This window comes from Chinchilla lanigera, unplaced genomic scaffold (assembly GCF_000276665.1).
Source record: "Chinchilla lanigera isolate Chin_1 unplaced genomic scaffold, ChiLan1.0 scaffold00005, whole genome shotgun sequence".
Lineage (NCBI taxonomy): Eukaryota > Metazoa > Chordata > Mammalia > Rodentia > Chinchillidae > Chinchilla > Chinchilla lanigera.
The window spans coordinates 17,522,337-17,543,709 of record NW_004955406.1 but is presented as its reverse complement, the minus strand read 5'-3'; the positions used below and the strand labels follow the sequence as shown (position 1 = coordinate 17,543,709).

Below are 21,373 nucleotides of genomic sequence, written 5' to 3'. Positions count from 1 at the left end.
GCCCCGCCCATCCCCTGGGCCTCCCTGCGCCTAGCAACTCAGTCTGCAATGTCCGCGGGGTCTTTGTTCTCGCGTCCTGGCCTCCGGGATTGGATGGGGCCTACCTGGCTCTGTGTGCACTTTTCGGCTGGGAATCCTTCCTTCTTTTTTCTTTTCCCCTATCCCAGTTGTTCTTTCCTTTTGAGCAATTTTTTTTCTCTTTCAGAATATCTGTTGTTCTTTCTGGGTCTTATTTATTCTTGTAGTTTCTTACACTAGGGAGACAATATGATGTTTACACGTGTGAGTCTAATTTATTTCACTTATGAGTATGGTCTCTTGTTACATCCATTTACCTATAAAAGCCTCTAGTTTTTCCTTCTTCATAGCTGAGTAGTACTCCATTGTATAAAAATACCACATCTTTTTTATCCGTTCCTCAGTTGATGGGCACTGGGATTATTTCCAAGATTTAGCTGTGACAAATTGTGCTGCTATAAACATGGATGCACATATACACTGTGGTATGATGTTTTTAACTCTTCTGGGAAAATACCCAGATGGCAAATAGCTAGGTCGAATGGGACCTCTAATATAGCTTTTTGAGGAATCTCCACACTGATTTCTGCAATGGTTGTACCAGTATACACTCCCACCAACAGTGGAGAAGTGTTCCTTTTTCCCCATGGCCCCTCCAGCATTTGTTACTTGATGATAGCCATGCTTTCCAGGGTGAGATAGAATCTCAGTGCTACTTTAATTCGCATTTCTTGAATGACCAAGGATGTTGAACATTTTTTCATATATTTATTTGCTGTTTCTATTTCTTCATCTGAGAAGTGTGTATTCATCTCAGATGCCCATTTTTGGATTGGGTCTTTGAATTTTGGGGGTCTGATTTTTTAAATTCTTTATATGTTCTTTGTCTGAGGGCCAATGGGCTAAAATTTTTTCCTACCCTGTGGGTTTTCTTTTCACTCTGTTGGTGATTTCTTTTGATGTGCAAAAACATTTTAATAAGATAAGATACCAATTGTTGATTCTTTCAAGTACTTCTGTGCAGTTTGGTTTTTGTTTGTGAACTCTCTGCCTACCCGTATGTCTTTCAGATTTCTACTTACTATTTCTTCCAGTAAATTACTGTTTTAGTTTTAATATTTAGATCTTTGATCCATTTGGACATTAGTGCATGGTGATAGACATGGGTCTAGTTTTAGTCTTTGGCATGTGGAAAGCCAGTTTTTCCAGCACCATTTATTAAAGAGGCTATCTTTTTTCCAGTGAACATGTTTGGCCCCTTTGTCAAAGATAAGGTGGCTGATTGTGTTTGTAGTTGTGTCTGCATTGTCTAATGTTCCATTGATCCTCAGGTCTGGTTTTTTTTTTTTTTAACCAGTACCCTGCTGATTTTATCACAGTAGCTTTGTATTATAATTTCAAGTCAGGGATTGTGATGCCTCCTGCCTTACCTTTGTTGCCCAGGGTTGCCTTTGCTATTCTAGGTCTCTTCTGTGTCCAAGTGAATTTTAGAAATGTTTTCTCTAGATCTGTGAGGTATGCTAATGGTATTTTGATTGGGGTTGCATTAAATCTGTAAAACAGTTTTGGCAGTATGGCCATTTTCACAACGTTGGTTCTTCCTATCCATGAGCAAGGGATAGCTTTCTATTTTCTGATGTCCTCTTTGATCTCCTTTTTCAGAGTACTGTAATTTTTAATGTACAGACTTTTTACTTCCTTTGTTAGATTGATTTCTAAGTATTTCGTTTTCTTGGATGCTATTATGAAAGGTGTTGTTTCCTTAATTTCTCTCTCAGTGAATTTGTTGTTTGTGTACAGGAATGCTATTGATTTTTGAGTATTGACTTTGTATGTGCTACTACCACTGTGCTAATGCATTTGCTTATTAATTCTAAAAGTCTTTTGGTGGAGTTTTTGGGGTCTTGTATGTAGAGTGTCATATCATCTGTGAATAATGATAGTTTAACTTCTGCCTTCCCTATCCTTATTCCTTTTATTTCTCTCTCTGGTGTAATTGCTTTGGCTAATGTTCCAAGAACTATATTGAATAGGAGTGTTGATAGTGGACATCCTTGCCCTGTTTCTGATTTTAGAGTGAAAGCTTTCAGTTTTTGTCTATTTAATATGATACTGTGCTTTGTCATAGATGGCTTTTAGCAGATTGAGGTAAAGACCATCTATTTTGATTTTCTGTAGAGTTTTTATCATAAATGAGTGTTGGAGTTTATCAAAAGCTTTTTCCAAATATATTGAGATGATCATGTGGTTTTTGTCTTTGGCTCTGTTGAGATGGTATATTACATTTATTGATTTGTGTATGCTGAACCATCCCTGTATTCCTGGGATATATCCAACTTGGCCATGGTATATAATCTTCTTGATGATTTGCTGCATTCTGTTTGCTAGTATTTTACTGAGGATTTTTGCATCTACTGAGGATTTTTACATAGGAGATTGGCCTGTAGTTCTCTTTTTTGGTTGGGTCTTTATCTGGTTTTAGTATCAGGGTAATATTTGCCTCCAGAAATGAGTTAGGGAGAATTGATTCCCTTTCAATTTCATTAAAGAGTTTGAGGAGTATTGGTTTTAAATCTTCTCTAAATTTCTTGTAGAAGTCAGTCATGAATCCATCAGGACCTGGGCTTTTCTTTGTTGGTAAGTTTTTAATTACATTTTAAATTTCATTAACATATTGGGGCTACTCAGAATTTTTATATCTTCTAGATTCAGCTTTGGTAATCCATAAGTTTCTAAGAATTTGTCCATTTCTTCTGTGTTTTGTAGCCTATGCTAGTAAAGATTTTTGAAGTAGGTATTGATGATCTTCTGAGTTTCCACTGGATCTGGAGAGAAACCATTCCTTTACATTTCTCATTGCTTGAATTTGAGTGTTTTCTTTCCTTTTTTTGATAAGGTTGGCTAGAAGTTTATCAATTTTATTTATTTTTTCAAAGAACCAACTCTTTGTATGACTAATTCTTTGTTGTTTTCTTAGTCTAAATTGCTTTAATTTCTGCTCTGATCTTTATAATTTTCTCCCTTATATGGGTTTTGGGCTTGCCTTGGTGTTCGTTCTCTTTTGCTTGAGGTGCAGCATTAGGTTATTTGTGCTTATTCTGTTTTCCTGATGTGAGAATTCACTGCTATAAATTTCCCTGTTAGAACTGCTTTTATTGCATCCCACAAGTTCTGGTAAGTTGTATTTGCATTTTTGTTTGATTGTAGACATTGTTTAATTTCTTCTTTAATTTCATCTGATACCCATTGGTTGTTCAGAAGGGTGTTATTTAATTTCCATGTATTTATGGAGATTTGCACATTGTTCTGTTACTAATTTCCAATTTCATTGCATTATGGTCAGATAGTATGCATGGGATAATTTCAGTTCCTTTGTATTTACTTAAGCATATTCTGTGGGCTAGTGTATAGTCTGTTTTAGAGAACGTCTCATGTACAACTGAGAAAAATGTGTATTCAGTGTTGTTGGGCAGAATACTCTGTAAAGGTCTACTGAGTCCATTTGTTCACATGTTTGCTTTAGTTCTGTTATTTCTTTGCTGATTTTTTGTCTAGTTGATCTATCTCCTTGTGACAATGGGGTGTTAAAATCCTGTTGCAATTGTGTTATTACTTATTTAATTTTTCATGTCTATTAATATTTGCCTTATATAATTGAGTGCTCCTACATTTGGTGCATATATATTTATGATTGTTATCTCTTCCTGTTGTAGTTTTCCCCTAATAAGTATGTAGTGCCCATCGTTATCTCTTTTGATCATTCCTAGTTAATTGAGAGTGAGATGTTGGTGTCTGTTTGGCTTAGTCCCCAGGTCTTTAGTGCAGGGCTGTGATGAGGTTATCACCCCCAAGCTTCCCAATATTGTTACAGAAGGGAGAATAACTGGAACAGATATGACATCCTAGCTAAAGTAGTATAATTAGCAATAACAATAGCATCAAGCACAGTTTAGAAACTGACAAACTGTGGGAGGGTGTAATTTTGTACCTTAAACCACAGGAGCAATATCTATAATTATATAACAGAGCCAATGGTAAATTGGGAACTTGTATTCAAAGTGTTTCCTCTTGGTAGAGTGGTTTTACCCTGTAGTGGAAAGATGTAAGAATGATAATGGATAAAATAAAGATAATTGAAAAGAAAGTAGAAGCAAGACTGGAGGACAAAGGATGATCACACAGACTTTGGGAGACTAGAGGAGAGGGCAAAAGAGAAAGAATGAGGGAGTAAGCAAGGGATTGACTAAACTTGGTTTCTGGGCTTGGGAGATAGGATTAGTTCTCTGTGGCTGGAGTTCTCCCCAGCCATTTAGGAAAGAGGGAAAAAAGAAAAGGAAAAGAAAAAGAGAAAAAAAGAAAGAAAAAGGAAACAAACAACAACAAAAAGAGAGAACAAGGCCAGCCCTGCCCACCTACTTCTATTCTGGGTGTCTTTGTCCCCAAGCACAATGCTGGTTCACCTAATTTACCATCTGTTGGCTCATATTGTTATTGTTGCTTTGGACTTTTCATGCCACTAGTCCTGCCTATCATCCTGTGTGCCCTAGTTGGGACACTCCTGTGTTGCTGGAGCTCCCTCTGGTCTTTGGGCCTTCCCATGAGGTTCACTTGAGTTGTGGCAGCAGCAGCAGAGGAGGGGTATTTTCTGCACTTTCTGGTGCAGTTCACCTGGGTTGTAGCAGTGGCAGTGAAGGCAATGGGAGGGCCACCCTCTGTGCCTTCACCTGCATCACGGTGAAGATGGCCTGGATATTGATCTTGTCTGTACTTGTGGAGCTCTCTGTCTTTTCCCCATTGCACTACTGTGTCTTGTTTTCTTGACTCTTAAGCTTAATGTCCAGCTTGGATCCTTACTACTTAACTCGTAGTGAGTGCTCAGTAAATGGTACTTTTGTACTGTCTCTTGAACTGTCTCCTAGCTAGACCAGTTGGAGTTCCAGAATTTCTAGAGATATAAATCTTACAGCCAGTAGGGTGTGGAGGGACCAGTGGGATGACCTGTGAGTTGAGCCTGATATATGGGATTGAGGCTGATGCTTTGGCCACAAGCTCATATTAGATTCCTCAAGTAGCACTTTGGCTGGAGACTGGATAAATGGGTGGGTCAGCTATGACCCCCTCTTGGAATCTGTCCTAGACCTTAAGAAATCTTATGTTCTTTATTCAGGTAATAGCTGCAGCTGGAAGTGATGAGAAGTGCAAGCTGGCGATGCAGAGGGGTGCGCAGTTCAGTGTGAACTACAGTCGGTGCAGCCTGAAGGAGGCAGTGCAGCAGCTCGTGGGCAGTGGTGGGGTGAACGTGGCCATCGACATGGTGGGAGGAGACATCTTCCTAGAGGCTCTCCGCAGGTGAGTGCAGCTGTCTGTCCATAGTGGGTTGCGGTTGGGGCTCTGCCCAACCTTTCTGCATCTCTGTCTTCCTCTGGGCCTTGCTTCTCTCTCATCTCTGCTGTTCACTTCTCCTGTCAGCATCAGCACCAACAAGAATAGCTGAGTGGGTGTGTGACAAGGAATAGAAGCAGAGAAAATCAGGAAATGCTTAAATATAGGAAAAACAAAATATCCAACTGGAAAATACCCAAAAAATGACTGCAGACTCTACTTGGCAGTGGCAAATGCTTTAGAAATTATACATGTGTTAAATTCAGCTATGCCGGCCTCCATTAACTTTTTTATATACGCGGATGTGGGGGATTTTTGAGATCATTGTTCAGGTGTTAGAGTTACTGGGGTGGCAGTTCCTCTTTCCCCAGCTCACTGCACCAACATACAGGCTCTTCTGATTTTACTTGTTTTTGAAGCAGCCAGTGGTATATTTCCTTGACTTGTTTTATTAAAAAATTCATCACTAGAGATTTAGTAGGATTGTTGTATCCTACCAGGTCTCCTTGTGTTTTCAACCAGGGATTCTGGAGTCCTCTGAGGGTATTGGTTTCATTTCTCATGTCATCTTGGCAGGCATCATTTTGTGGTTTATCTTAGTTTAAAGCAGAAGAAATAGAAGTAGAGAGAGCAGCCTCCCAGCAGAAGGAGTGCAGGAGGTTCTGTAGCCCCTGAGCTGGAAGGCGGGCAGGGGACGTGTTTGATCATCATTGAACAGTGCCGGGCACTATGCTTAGAGGAGCAAAAGAAGGAGTATACAGACCAAATGAACTTACCCTTCTCTTTTTGCCTTCTGGATCAATGGTGTTTTAACAATAGCGTCTCATTTCCCTTAGGAAGAAGAAAGGCAAAAAAAAATTCAAATAATTTTGTATTTGTATCAGAGATGTTTATAAAAGTTGTTTTTACAGCTCATGTAGTGTTCACTGTGTGGTACTTTTCATTATGGGCTATAGAAAACTTGTGAATTTTTGTATATTTTTCATAATTCCCTACAGTAGTACTGGAACTTAAAGGAGTCCTAAAATAAGTCTGTGGAAAGTAATGATCTTTCATCCCAAGATCTGTCTTCATATTTCTGCTGCCTAATTCAGAATCTTCAAACTCAGTTGTCTCGCTGTAAAAAAGCATGCACTTGTTTATAGCCTATATCCAGTGACACTTGTTTATGTCCAATTTCCTTCCGCAAGGTTTTTGATTCTAAAGTGGGTTCTCTCATAAAACTGGGTGGTTCCTCTGTCATCTTAATATTTTGCTCATGACTTATTTAAAAAATTTTCTCCTGAGGAACCCAATGTAGTAAAGGATGGTGTACTTCTCCCAGTCTTAAGGTCAATATGAGTTCCCAGCTGTGGGGTTAGTCCATGTTGATTTTTAAAAATAATTGTGGGAAATATATATACCCTATAATATAGTCATTATTATGGGTGTGCCATTGAGTGCCATGCTCACAATGTTGTGTAGCCATCTCCCAGAAAAAAACTCTTTACTTATTAAACACTCACTGCTTCTTTCCCCTTCTCCCAGCTCCTTGTAATCTCTCTTCTACTTTCTGCCTCTATGAATTAATGTAAAGCTTTTAAAATTTTTTTCCTTTTTATTGTGGTTAAAAGCATATAAAATAAAATTTACCACTCTAACCTCTTTCATGTGTGTAGTTGAGTACATTAAGTACAGTGACATTGTTGTGGAATAAATCTTTAGAACTTTTCATCTGGCAAATCTGAAACGGACATGCATTCAAAAACAGCTCCTTCCCCCTCCAGCTCCCACAGCCCCTGGGAGGCACCGTTCTACTTTCTGTTTCTGTGAATTGACTACTTTAAATACTGCATATAAATAAAATCAGAGAGTTTTTTTCTTTTGGTGTCTGGCTTCTTTTACTTAGCATGATGTCCTAAAGGATAACCATGTTCTAGCATGTGACATGATTTCCTTTCTTGTTAAGGCTGGATAGTGTTCCACTCTGTGTATCTGTTCATGTGTTGAGGTTCACTTGGCTCGTTTCTCCCTTTGGCTATTTTCATTAATGCTGCTACGAATCTAGTAGGTATGCAAATAATTAAAATTTGGAGGAACCTTCATACTGTTTTCCATAGCAGTGTGTATGAGGTGTAGGAGCGCTTCAGTTTCTTACATCCTCACCTAAATTTTCTGCATTTTTTGATAGTAGCCATCCTAATGAGTTTGATGATCCACCACGTCTTATAATTTTCTTTGCTTTTCTTCTTTCCCTTCAGCCTGGCATGGGAGGGCAGGATTGTGGTGCTAGGATTTGCTGGAGGAAACATTGCTTCTGTGCCTGCCAACTTGCTCCTCCTGAAGAACATCTCTGCCATGGGCCTGTACTGGGGTCGATACCAACTCGAGGACTTTCCAGTCTTTTCCAAGAGCCTACACTCAGCACTTCAGTACTACCACCAGGGGCGCATACAGCCATACGTCGGAAAGGTGTTTAAACTGGAGGAGGTGAGATTAGCTTAAGAAATGTGGTACAGTTAAAAACAGAAAATAAAATCTGCCACACTACTGGTTCATTTATTCCTGGATATACAATAATTTCTCTTTCATAGACTGAAAATGCAACACTACCCAGGGGGGCTTGAAGGTTCAGGATTCTTCTGGGCTGTCTGGTTATTGACTCAGGCCTGGTGGGAAACTCAGTTTTGAGGTGTCTGGCTATATCACTAGTATCTCAAGTAGAGGAAAATTATGGTACTTTAGAAAATAATTTACATGTGTTGATATGAACCTTGGACTCTACAACATTCAAGCCTAAGAAGGAAATGCTTGACTTGAACTTTGATTTTTAAATATAGACACTTTGAAGTACAACCAGATGATCTGAGTTGGGGTTCTGCGAGCAGAATGCTAAATTATGCGCGGCACCATGAGACGATAATTCATCCATTAGTCACTGTAGTTAATTTTGTTGGCGATTCAGTCCCTTTTTCCATTCTTTCACAGTCTCATTAATGTGGCTTAAACTTCCCCCAAAGTGTAATTGTGTGCACGCATATGCAATATAGCTGTAGCTGTGGGTCTGTAGGCATTCACTGTGAATTCTTTATTATTATTTTTGGCTTAATTTCTTTTAATGTTCAAAAAACCGTTTTAGTAGCTGTAGTCAGCCATAGATGGAGGCAGTGTTTTCTTCAAATGCAGATTAGTGGAGCTCAAGCTGCCTGTGCCAGACTGTAGGGCTTACCAACCTTCCACTTCAGTGCTTTTATTTCCTGTGCTGAGGCAGTCTTTTGAAACACAGTGTATCTCCTCCTTTATCTTTTCTGTCTGTGGAAGTCAGGAAGAGAGTGTGCACCGCTGAAAGGGACGCGACTGGCCATTAGCAGACTGGTTACTTTCTAGTTCTAGCTTTGCCCCTGTGGCCCTGTAGTTTTGTGGATGTCCCCTCACTGTTCTGACCTTCACTTTCTGCAGCTCTAGACTGAAGGGGTAGGACATTTTTTGGTGGGCTTTGGAGTATGCTTTAGGAGCCACAGTGAGAATGTGGGGGGGCAGATATAAAGTAGTGTTTCTTGGGCTGGCCTGAGGAACTTATCTCTGCTCAGCCCTGTTTCCTCATTTTTCTTTTAAGAAAAGATTTATGGATTAGATAATATACCTGCAAGCCACCTCTTAATTTCTAAGACCCATCCTGTCCTGTGGCTTTTATCATCATGTGACTTCTGAGGTGAGGTTTGCTTTACCTGAGGCTCTAGCTGTTGGTAGAGGAAAAGGACAATTAGGCAATACAGGAGAAGTGACGTGGTATTTTGACCTATCTTTTCTCTGCATTGATGTGTTTTTGGTGCTGCTCGGGCGTTATCATAGTTACTTTCCCACTGCTGGGATACAATACCTGACACCAACAGCTTGAAGGAGGAAAGCTTTATTTTGCTTCACAGTTTGTAGAGGTTCAGTCTGTGGTTAGCTGGCTCTAAGGCAGAAGGGCATGGCAGAGGAGAATTGCTCATAGCATGATGGTAGGCAGGAAACAGGGAGAGAGAGAGAGAGAGAGAGAGAGAGAGAGAGAGAGAGAGAGAGAGAGAGAGAGAGAGAGAAACAGAGAGAGAAACAGAGAGAGGAACAGGGAGAGGGAGAGGGAGGAGGAGAAGGATGGGGAAGGGGAGGGAGAAAGTTCTCCCAGTGACCTTCCTCCTCAGACCAGGCTCCTCCCAACATCACATGTAGCTATAAACTCCTCAGTGGACTAAGTTACCCATGAGTATCATGTCCCCATGATCAGTCACCTCCCAAAGCCCCATCTATGTGTACATGAGGCTTTGGGGGGACATCTACGTAGAAACCACAACAAGTGTGAGAAAAAGCCAGAGTGGGATTATTGTTTGAGTGTCCATATAGAAGTTCTCGCTCCTATAAAACAGGAATTAACTGCAGAATTATTAACCTCCTGTCAGCTCCCATTCACATATGAGATTTTTATTGTTCTCCCCAGTGTGCTGACTTCGGTGTTATCGGGTGGCTTTGGAAGCCCAACTTTTTCTCTGTTTCCAGCGTCTCTTTTGCACACCATCCCTTTACTATCTTCTCTTTCTGTTTTTTTCACTATGCAAACTATTTACAGGAATAACAATACAATAAGCACTTTACATACATTATTTCATTTTTGCCTTCAGAAAACTCTGAGTTATAAACCATTTTTTTTTAGATTTTACAGTTGAAGGAATCAGACTTACACAAGCTGTCTAATGCTGCGTAGTAAGTGTCAGAGCTGGCGTCCAGGCCTCGTTGATCTGATGCCAGAATCCAGTTTCTCCTGGCCGTGTCAAACTCTTTCCTCAAACAAAACAAGAAATTGCTTATTACAAACCTCACTGTATAGCATGTGGTTTATCCATCTGTCACAGAATCGTCTATGTGAAGGAGCTATCTTGTAATTAAGATGACCACTTCTGTTTTTGTGCAAAGTACCAAAATTCATATATTTTGTTCTTTTAAAATGAATGTGGCCGAATGAATATATAATTAATTTCATTGAACTGTAAAGCCTATGTCATATTTTTTCAGTAAATTAGTTAATGTACTAGAAAATTATTTGTCAGACCAGTTCATGCGTGGAAAATAACCAGTGAACTCATAAAATATATATAGCATCAGAAATACTGGTTCTGGCAGGCATATATATATATAGATATATCTCTACTGAATGATTAAAATTAGAGGGCTCTGAGGTCACACCACCAGAGTTTACATGCTGGCTGTGGGGAAATTATACATCTTTATGCTTTGATCTTCATCTGTAATGGGGCAGTAATTTATCCTACCTTGTAGGGTGGGTATAAATATTAAATAAGATAATACATGTAAAAGGGCATGGTTAATTTACTAATTATTAATCCATAACATGCCATTATTATAAGATACAGAACTGAGCCTTTTCTGTGCCCCTGAACTATCACACTTCTACAGTGACGTCTTAGAGGGCAGGATTAGAATGATAGTCTACAGATTTTGAATTTTAAGTAGAATTGATTATTTTCTGAAGGGCTATATCCATGCTGTGATGAGTGGATCCTGAATTGGCCCCATGATATCAGTTCAGAGGATGACATTTTTAGATGTGCAGAATTTGTTTTTGAAGCTGCCCACACACATCTTGGTCTGACACAGTACTTAATCTCACCCATCTGAACTTGTTTATTATGTACAAATCAGGCAAGATCACCATACAAACAGATTTAGTAGCTAGAAATTGCTTGCTTGAAGTTTCTTCTGTGTATCTGTGGCATAGCCTTAAAAATGAAGTTACTCTTTTGGCTCAGGTGGTGTCTGAGTTATAACCCCCTTTTCCAGACCAACTTTGTAGAATTTCTGGCCTTTCCTGACCGGGACCTGGCCGCTGGGCTGCTTGTCACACTTCTCTGGGGACAGCATCTGAAGCCCAGGGCTCTGTTGCTATGATTTATCTCCTTTGCACTGACTGGCTCCTGCTTTCCTGGGGTGGGGGCTGATCTTGGGGGCACGACCTCTGCTGGGATGGTCAGGCAAGAGCTGCTGCAGCTCTACTGCAGAGGCTTGATCCAAATGAACTTGTCGAAGCCTCTGGCTTCCCCAGAAGCTGTGGGTAGGGGCTGGGTAAGTCAGTCCAGAAATGTGGGGTGCTCACCCTGTTAGCAAACTTTGATGAATGAATGATGGGAGGTAAAATTGCCCACTTTTTTCTTTCCAGTTGACTGTTTCATATGACCTATTGGTAGAGACCCCTGGTGAACAGTAGCTAGCTGCATGTCCCTCAGAAGCTACGACCAATGCAGGGCCAATCACATACCATGTATAGTTTCTTTCTTTCCTTAACTCAGTTCTCCTTTTCCCTCCTGCTTGGTTTCCTGGGACTGCAACCCTCAATGAAGCATTAGGGCATAGGTTTTGGTTGGGCTTTATTTTCTGTGGAACCTAAGCTGACACTTAATTTCAAAGATTTATTTTTGTGTTGAGAACACATTGCTTGACTTCCTTTGAAGTCAGATTTATTATGATATAATTTCCGTATAGTAAAACTCCCTCTTTAGATGTACAATTCTATGTTTTTCCTTTCCCTTGACTGTCTATCTGCCTGCCTATCTGCCTTCTTCCTTCCCTCCCTCCTTCCCTCCCTCCCTTCCAACCATAGTGGTCTTGAGGTGTCCTCTACCACTGAGCTGTGTTCCTAGCCTTGTTTTTCATATTTTGAAACTATGTTGCTCATCTGGCCTTAAACTCACGGGCTCAAACTGTCCTTCTGTCACACCCTGCTGAGTAGCTGGGACTACAGGCAAATGCCAATGTCCTCAACCAATTCTCTTGAGTTTTGACAAAGGAGTACAGTCATGTGGCCACCTATCACAATCAAGATATAGGGATATTTCCATCACCCCAGAAGATTCGCTAATGCCCATTTGTAATCAGTCTTTTTTTCTTACTCCAAACACTTGGTAACCACTAATCTGCTTTTTCTTCCTGTAATTGTGCCCTTTTACAGAATGTCACATAAATGGCACCCTATAGCCTGTATCCTTTTGAGTCTGACATCTTTTACTTTGCATAATGCTTACAAGGTTCATTCAGGTTGTTGAATGTGTCAATATTCTGTTCCTTTCTATTGGTGAGTAGTACTTCATTATGTGAGCCTACCAAAACCGCATGGTGGACTCTTCTCAACAATGCTGATGCTAGGTTATGCATCTGTCAGAATTTAGTTTCTCTTTAAATGTAGCCGTTCCATTAGGTGTGCGGTGATTTCTGATTGGGAGTTTAATTTGTATTCCCCTGATGAACAATCATCTTGAGTATCTTTATATGCTCATTTGCCATCTTTACCTCCTTTTTCGTGAAATGAATTGATTGACTTTTAAAAGAAGATTTAGATAACCTTGTATCAAAATAATGATCTATGAATATAATTCAGCTACAGCAGGGTATCATTAATAGAGGATTTTATCTTTTGTAAATACAGTAATCCCATTCAGTCTCAGCTATATTCATGAATCTCTTTTATTCATCAAACATTCACTGAGTGCATTCTGTATGCCAATCAATAAAAAGTGAAACTTAGTTCTGTCCTCAAGGAGTTTAGTTTTTGGTTGGAAAGACTTCAGGATAGTCTGTGATAGGCAGAGAGCCAACTTCTAATGGGAAGCATGAATCAGCATGATATATTCAGGAAACTATAATTACTCTGATTATTCCTGCTTGATGAGCTAATTAAAAATTCCAATAGCAGAACCTTCACATCCTAAAACAAAAGCAATATTCTTGCTACCCAATCACAACCCCATTACAGGACCGATGTATTTCCTTCTACTGTACTTTTTTCTCTTCCTGTGGTACTGGGGATTGAACCCAAGGTCTCACGCGGGTTTAATAAGAGCTTTGCCCATCAGCTATATCCTCAGCTTTAAAAGTAATATCCGTTCCCTGCTTCAAACTTCTGGCTACATATCTCTAGAGATAAAATTTAATCATGGCTTCATCCACCTGAAGGCAGAGAACAGGGTGCTGTATCTAGGCACCAGCATGGTGCAGCCTCCTTCTCTGTAAGGCAGCCTGTAGAATACAGGAGAAAAATGTCCCTGGAACTCCGAAGTAGTCCTCCAAAGACCTATTTAAAGCCACACTTTTACTTTTTAGTCTCTCCCCTCAGAGCCTTATCACTCTTATTAAACTTCTAGTCCTTCACGCCACTGGTTCTCTGTTTTCCTAGTTCAAACAGAAGCCACCAGGTAGAAAGGGACAGAGTTGAGTTATTTTTAGAAGCAGATACAATCACAACAGGAGTGGCAACTGGACAGAGAGAGGTGGCAGAACATCTGAGAATTAAAAGGTCAGAAAGTGGATATTCGGAATTAGGAGGTTCTCAAGACATGGAACAAAAAAATGCTTTCATCATAGTATCATTTAGGGAAGCCATGCAAATATGTGGTACCTAAAGATTTATATGCACAATAGTTAAAAATAAGTTTTAGCACTGGCAGGCATGACTTTCTTCTCATGTTAACATTTATTTGTTGGGGATCCTTCATTTCCCAAGGATCCTAGGTGAAAAAGTATCACTATCTTGAATAACACCTATTTTCTCAAGTATTTTCTATTGTTGGGCTATGACAAATCTCTGGGAATAAGTGACTTCCAGCTGCCAGGGACAGCGATACAGCTGTGAATCACGTGGAGATCATCGACAGTATGTGTGTGTGGGTGTTCCAAACATCTTAGACCTCTTCCACCTCTACAGAGCAAGTCTAAATTTGCTTAGGTTGGAAAAAAATCTGTGTAAGGCACAAAGTCCTACAAGGCAGATGCTTTTTAAACCAGGATTTCATGCTGCAGAGAGGGGCCATGATTGATTTATTTCTCTGCTTCTATTTATTTTTGGTATACTTTTTCGGAGGATCTCAGATCAGAAGGGTAGGTTAGGAGTAATCCTGGTTTCAAAGCACATTCTCAGTGTTGGTCTATGCCAGGCCCACCTTTTGTTTCTATGCCCAAATAGTTATGAGTGTCATTGTTATTCCCTTTTGCCTCATCCTCACTGCCTCTCCTCACTCTTCTCCTCCTTTCTGAATCAATGTCTGTGACTTTTTTTTTCTGGAGACAGGTTCTTGCTATGTAATCCAAGAACTTACTCTGTAGCTCAGGCTGGCCTTGAACTTGCAGTGATCCTCCTGCCCCAGCCTCCCAAGTGCTGAGATTACAGGTGTGTGCCACTGCACTAGGCCAGATGTGACATGTTTGATACATATCTTTGGCTTTAGATTTTCTTATAAAACACAGAATTATTTTGTGTGTTAATCTATTTTTGAGTTAAATAATTGGTGGTATGCTCTTGACCGTGCTCTGTTCCTTAATTCTTCACCCAGTTCTGTCTTTAAAAATCTGTGCTGCTATTCTTTGTATCTAGTTGATTGCTTTCCAGTTCTCCGTGGTAGTACATGGTGCACACCTACCGTAGTTTACAAATCCATTTCCTATTGATCACTGGTGACTTTGACTTGCTTCTGTTACCAGCATGACCAGTGTGATAATAAACAACCTTCTTAGGGACTTGTGCAAATGTTTCTTTGGAGGAGTAGAATAGTTGGTTCATAAGATATATATTTGCTTTGTTTGCCATTTGCTGTCCAGAATGACTTGATCGATTTTTGTCTATACCAGCAATGTATGAGAATTTTTATTTGCCACTCTGTTGATATGTAACAGTGTTCAACTTTCTGATTTTTGCTCAAATGATGAGGTATAATGTGGCATCTTATTATTCTAATGTGAATTTTCCTGATTTCTTATGAATTTAAGCATCTTTTTTACATATTTTCTAGCTGTCTGGGACTATAGCTTAGTGGTAGAGCACCTGCCTAACATGGGCAAAGCCCTAGGTTCAATCCCTTGTACTAAAAATTAATCTTACATACAGATATATTTTTGGTAGCCATTCTGATTTCTAATGCTTTGAATTACAATTTAATTCCCCTATGCAGTTTTCTATTTGCAGTCCTATCTTTTTTTTTTTTATCAATTTGCAAAAGTTTCCTGTGTAATCTGTGCCTCTCAAACTTTAAGGTGAATAAAATTACCCAGGATGTTGTTGAGGTTCAGATTATGATTTCAATGAGGGTAGTGACTCAAGAGTATGCATTTCTGATCAGCCCCTAGTGGTGCAGAAGGCTATGATCTTTTGAGTAGCCAGGTTGTTGATGTTAGTTTGAAATTTTTTTTTTTTTTTTTGTACTGGGAATCGAACTCAGGACCTCATGCTTCCCAGGCAGGTGCTTATGCCACTGAGCTATATCCCCGGCCCATAGTTTGAGATGTTGCAAAAGATTTCTAACAATTTTATCACATTATTGCCTCTTTTGTCTAGGTTTAGTGTAATCAAGCACAGCAGCATTTTGTCTTATGGTTATTAGCTACTTTTCTCTCATTGCTGAGACAAAATACCCAATGCTCAAAATGAAAGAAGGAAAGGTTTAGTTAGCTCATAGTTTATGGAGGTTTCAGTCTGTAATCAGCTGCCTCCAAGGCAGGTTGGCATGGCTGAGGGGCAACAATTCATGGTGGCAGAAGACAGCAAGAGTAACAAGAGCAAAAAGGGGGCAAGCAAACCTCTTTTCCTCCCTTATATTATAAGTAGGCAACCTGCCCTAGGGTAGGTTTAGCACTCACACCATCTCCAGGGAGCCTCTTGCCCTGGTTCAGGATGTTTACAAAGTGAGGACCCCGGACCCCTATTGAGTCACTTAGTTAAACTTCTACACTTCTCAAGTTGACACAGTGAATCAACCATTACAACATTCTGGAGTAAACAGCTGCCCCAGGACATGTCATCTACACCCTAGGATGTAGAACTGCGGAGTTACTTAGTTAAGCTTCTGAATTTCTCACATTGACACAGTGTATCAACCATTGCAGTTACACTGTTGGGAGACTTGTTGCAGAAGCTCTTCATTATACCTGAGTCACAGTGATGTTTTTCTCTGTTAATGTTACAGTTTTTGTTGTTATTATTGTAGTGGGGTCTTACTGTGTTGCCCAGGCTGGTTTTGAATTCCTGGGTTTATTCCTTCTGACTCATCCTACCAAGTAGCTGGGACTATAAGTGTGGCTTGTCAGACCCAGCTAGCTTTATAGTTTTATATCAAATTTAAGGATTTAATACATCTGAAGTCACCTTTGTATTGGGTATGAATCAGGTAACTAATTTTAATTTTCCTCTTTATAGTAATCTAGTTTTCGATTTTAAGTATGTTTTGATACATGGAAGGATTACTCTTGCCTTTCTTTTCAAATTTGTCTTATATCTAGATATTTGTAGATATTTATCCTTTTAGATGAATTTTAGAGTAGCTTTTCAACAACAGGCTGAAATCTTGAACTGTACCAATTTTATTTATTAATTTGGAGGAGATTGATATTTCCAATATTTCATCTGTGAACAGGGACATATCTTCATGCAGTCAGGTCTTTCATGTCTTTTTTTAATAGAGTTTAAAGTTTTCCCCCCATAAAGTCTTGTTGATTATTTTTAATGTTTCTTACAAGTACTTTATTGTTCTTGTTGCCTTCTGGAGTATTTGTTACATGTCCTACTTATTCTGACTTAGAGAAATGTGAATAGTTTTTATAAACTAATTTTGTATCTCACAGTCTTGGTGACCTTTCTTATTTATTGCTATGATTAGAAAATAGTAAACTTTTGTTTATTCCATTCTTCTTTGCATTTTAATTTCATTTCTTGCAGTTGTCATTTATTTAAAATTTAATAGACCCTTTAGGAGCAGTTTTAGGTATAGGAACAATTCAGACAGTATATATTCCCTCTTCCATCACCCAAAGTTGCCACCATTATTAACACCTTGTACTGCTGTTGTACATTTGCTATAACTGATGAATCACCATTGATACATTACTGGTATTAATAAAAATCCTAGTTTACATTAAGCCTCAGTATTTGTATTGTTCAGTGGGTCCTGCCAAATCTATAATGTCATGTATTCAGTACCACGTATCATGCAGAACTGCTTCACTGCTCTAAAAAAATGCCCTGGGCTCCATGTATTCATCCTCACCCTCATTCTTGAATATATGTCAACTACTGATATTTTTGTTGTCTCTATAGTTTTGTTTTTTAAAGAATGTCATGTGGCTGGAATCCTGTGTTACATGGCTTTTTCATACTGACTTCTTTCATTTAACAATATTCATTTAAATTTTTTCCATGTCTTTTGTATCTTAATAGTTTATTTCTTGCTGTCACTGAATGATATTCCACTGCATGAATACTAGTTTGTTTATCCATTCCTGAAGGACATTTTGGTTCCTTCCAAGTTTGGTAATTGTGACTAAGGAGCTGTAAACATTTGTGTGCATGTTTTTGTGTGAACATAAATTTTCAATTAATGTGGCTAAATACCTGTGAGTGTGATTGCTGGATTGTTTGGTAAGGGTATGTTTAGTTTTATAAGAGACTGCTGAGCTGTCCTCCAAAGGGGCTCTACCACCGTGTATTTCTACCTGAGATAAGTGAAGGTTCCTTTTTCTCCACATCTTCACTAACATTTGATGTTTGCTTTTTGGATCTTAGTCATTCTAAGAGGTGTGTTGTGGCACCTCATTACTTTAATTTTCCATTCAATAATGACAGATTACATTGAACATCTTCTTATGCTTATTTACTATCTGTATTATCTTCTTTGGTGAGGTGCCTTTTGCATCTTTCACCTGAATTTTAATTGGGTTGTTTTCTTATTGTTGAGTTTTAAGAATTTCCTGTTACACTATTAGATAAAAGCATTTTGTGTGTGTTTTAGAAAGGTTTCTCTCTCTGGCTTTGCCTTGTCTTTTCATCTTTTTAACAATGTCTTCTATCGAGCAGAAGTTTTTAATTTTAATAAAGTCAATTTAGAAATTTTCTCTGCATGGATTGTGCTTTTGGTGTTGTATCAAAAAACTCTTTGCCAAACTCAAGGTGACTTGGACTTTTTCTGTTTTCTTCTTACAGTGTTGCATTTTACATTTAGGTCTGTGTAGGGCCCATCTGTAGATTCAGCTTTTGCACATGGATATCCAGTTTTTCTAGCACCATTAGTTGAAAATACTATCTTTTTTCTATTGAATTGCTTTTAATCTGTCAAAGATCAGTTGACTGTATTTGCATGCTTCTATTTTTGAGCTTTGTATTCTATTCTGTTCATCTATTTTTCTACTTTTTCATTAATATCACACTGCCTTGATTACTGTAGGCACTTTTTAATTTGTTTTATAACTTTGCATTTCTGAAAAAGGATTTTTGATAGATTATAATTTCAGTTGATTAGGAAATAGGGCAATTTTAATAAAAAGATGAAAATCATATAAAATTAAAATATTGATTCTTCTGCCAGAGGCTCCATTCTTTAAAAAGCTAGAACACTTCTGAAATGGAACAGCTGGAACAGAATTATTATAATAGAACCAGGCCTCGCCTGTGGATGGTTTACTTGCTGGCAACCACATTGACAGCATTGAAAATCCAAGGTTTAGGTAGGGAAAAGTACTGCAGGTGGGTTATTTTTCAATATTATTGTTTTCCTTTACATTTGTAGTGATTGGTTATTTAGTTAGTATGACATAGTTATATACAATTCATTGATGACACGTTCTAATACTTTAGTTAGCTCTTCTAATAATTTAACCATCAACAGAGATTTTTTGGAAAAAATATATATGCCAAATCTGATCATATCTCCCTTAATTTTTTTTTTTTTAGGTCAATGATGCCTTCCTTCATGTTATGCAGCGCAAATCCACAGGAAAGGTGCTTCTGTCTCTCAAATAAGCTCTCACCCCAACAGCAAACTCAGCATGTCCAAATCTACACGCTTCATGTTTCCCCCAGACCTGATTTCCTTTCTGGGTTTTTAAAGGTGTTATCAACTGTCTTACTAACACAGGTTTAAAATCTTGCAGTCACTTTTAGTGCTGTGTTTTTCTTGCTTATAATTAATATGTTTGTAGAGGTTGTTATCCAAAGTTGGACCCTTTTAAGAGTAAAGGTGCTATTAGTAATTACACCAAGAAAATATGTCCAAGGCAAACTAGAATGCCACCTTATTCAAAATGTATCAGTCGCCTTGTCTGTCATTCCCACTATTAAAATATCTCTTACCTCCATGTCCTCTTTTCCGTTCTGCCTGTGTCTCATCTGCTATCTCTAGTGACCACCTAACTGGTTTTCCTATCTTTAAACTACCCCCATCTGCTCCATCCTTGTTATACATTATTGCCATGGTGATCTTCCCAAACCATAGCTCTGAGTATATCTTGTCTTAATAAACCTACAGTGGCTCACCAGTGCCTACACAGTGGAGTTCAGACCCCTTGAGCCCGCCCTGCACTGTGATGATGGTTTTTCTCCTCTGTACTTTCCAGCATCGTGGTCTACAACACCACCAGTCCCTAAGAAAGCCCCCGTTTTCCTCATTTTTGTCGCTCATGAAGTTTCCTCTACCTTTATCCCTGTCAAGCACAGGGCTTCCTGATCTCAAAAGGTTACATTCCTCATGTTCCTTAATCCTGAGTCATAATCTCTTGTTTTCCTCTTCTACTTCTGTAGCTTCTTCTCCTAGGTCGGTTACAATCTAACTCGTATCACAGGGAACAGCCTGTGTAGTGGAATGATCACAATGAACACATCTGAATTCAAGATGTGAGTTGGAATCTCAGCCTTGCCTGAGGTGGTCACTTAAAAGTTCTGTGTATTCATTCTCTCACTTTAAAGTGGCTATTAGACTATTAACCTCTCACAGTTATTGTGAGCAGTACATACAGTGATTGGATAATGTACCTGGCAGATAGTAAGTGCTCAGCAAATACTGGTTACTTTCACTTCTTTCTCTCCTTTCCCAGGGTTTTGTAAATTCCTTGAGAGCAACTACTCTGATTTCCCTTTGTGAATTTTCACACTCCCTAACATAGTGAGTTACTCTGGGTAAATATGCAATAAATTGAATGAATTTGAATTGCCTGCAAATCTTTAATTGTAGCATTAAGTAAAAAATATCTTGTTCTGCAAATACCCCACATATCCATTGACAGGTGAATGGATGAATATGGTATGTATATACACTGGAATATTAGTCAATTAAAAAGGAATAAAATTCGTACACATGCTACAACATGGATGAATCTTGAAGATATTCTGTGTAAAATAAACCAAAACTAGAAAAGGCAAATATTCTATGATTCCATTTATGTGAGATATCTAAAACACTCCGATTTGTAGAAGCAGAAACTAGAATGGTGATTGCTGGGGAAGGGGGTGATGGGGAGTTACTTCATGGCTATAGAGTTTCAGTTTGAGAAGATGAAAAAGTTATGATTACACTGGAGTGGGAATATACTTAATGCTACTGAACTATTTATACTTAGAAAGGTTACAATGAAAAGAGGACAACATAAAGTGGTAAATACTGTGTGTTTTGCCATCATTAAAATTTTTTCTTTCAAAAAGGAATGTTACCCTCACTTCTAAGAGAATCAAGTTAGGAAGGAAAACAGAGAATATGTGTACAGTGCTAAGTTCAGGTCGAAGGAAACGCCAGTTTCTGTTCTGGTCTATGGTCTGTGGACCTACACTGCTGCTGGGTCCTGGTCCATGACTTATGGTGTCTTCACTTAGGATCTTTCCACTTTATGACTGCATCAAAGTGATACAGTGTATACATTTTATAGAAGCCTTTACATGTTGGTCTTTGAGTTAGCAGTGTACAGTTAGGAGTCACTTGTTTCCAATGGGTGAATAATGGATACTCTACAGCAGGGGGCCCCAAAACCCAGACCTCTACTGGTGTTTGGCCTGCTAGGAACTGGGCTGCACTGCAGTGAGTGAGTGTTAGCTAAGGAAGCGAATCTTTATCCATATTTATAGCTGTTCACATTACTGCCGGAGCTCTGCCTCCTGTCGGATCCATGGTGGTGTTTGATTTTCATAGAAGCGTGGACCGTA

At 38.9% G+C, this 21,373-nt stretch overlaps 1 protein-coding gene across 2 annotated transcripts in view; it reads left to right on the top strand.

Annotated features, from left to right (window-relative positions):
* The window catches only part of LOC102019240 (quinone oxidoreductase-like protein 2), a 36,636-nt gene extending 16,096 nt beyond the window's left edge, over positions 1–20,540 (top strand). For both annotated transcript variants that reach the window (XM_005374910.1, XM_013521021.1), the window contains 3 exons: positions 5,186–5,367; positions 7,641–7,869; positions 19,136–20,540. In XM_005374910.1, coding sequence (XP_005374967.1) covers positions 5,186–5,367; positions 7,641–7,869; positions 19,136–19,204 — 480 coding nt within the window. In that variant the 3' untranslated portion in view covers positions 19,205–20,540. The remainder of the gene's footprint in view (positions 1–5,185; positions 5,368–7,640; positions 7,870–19,135) is intronic.
* Positions 20,541–21,373: the final 833 nt, after the last annotated feature.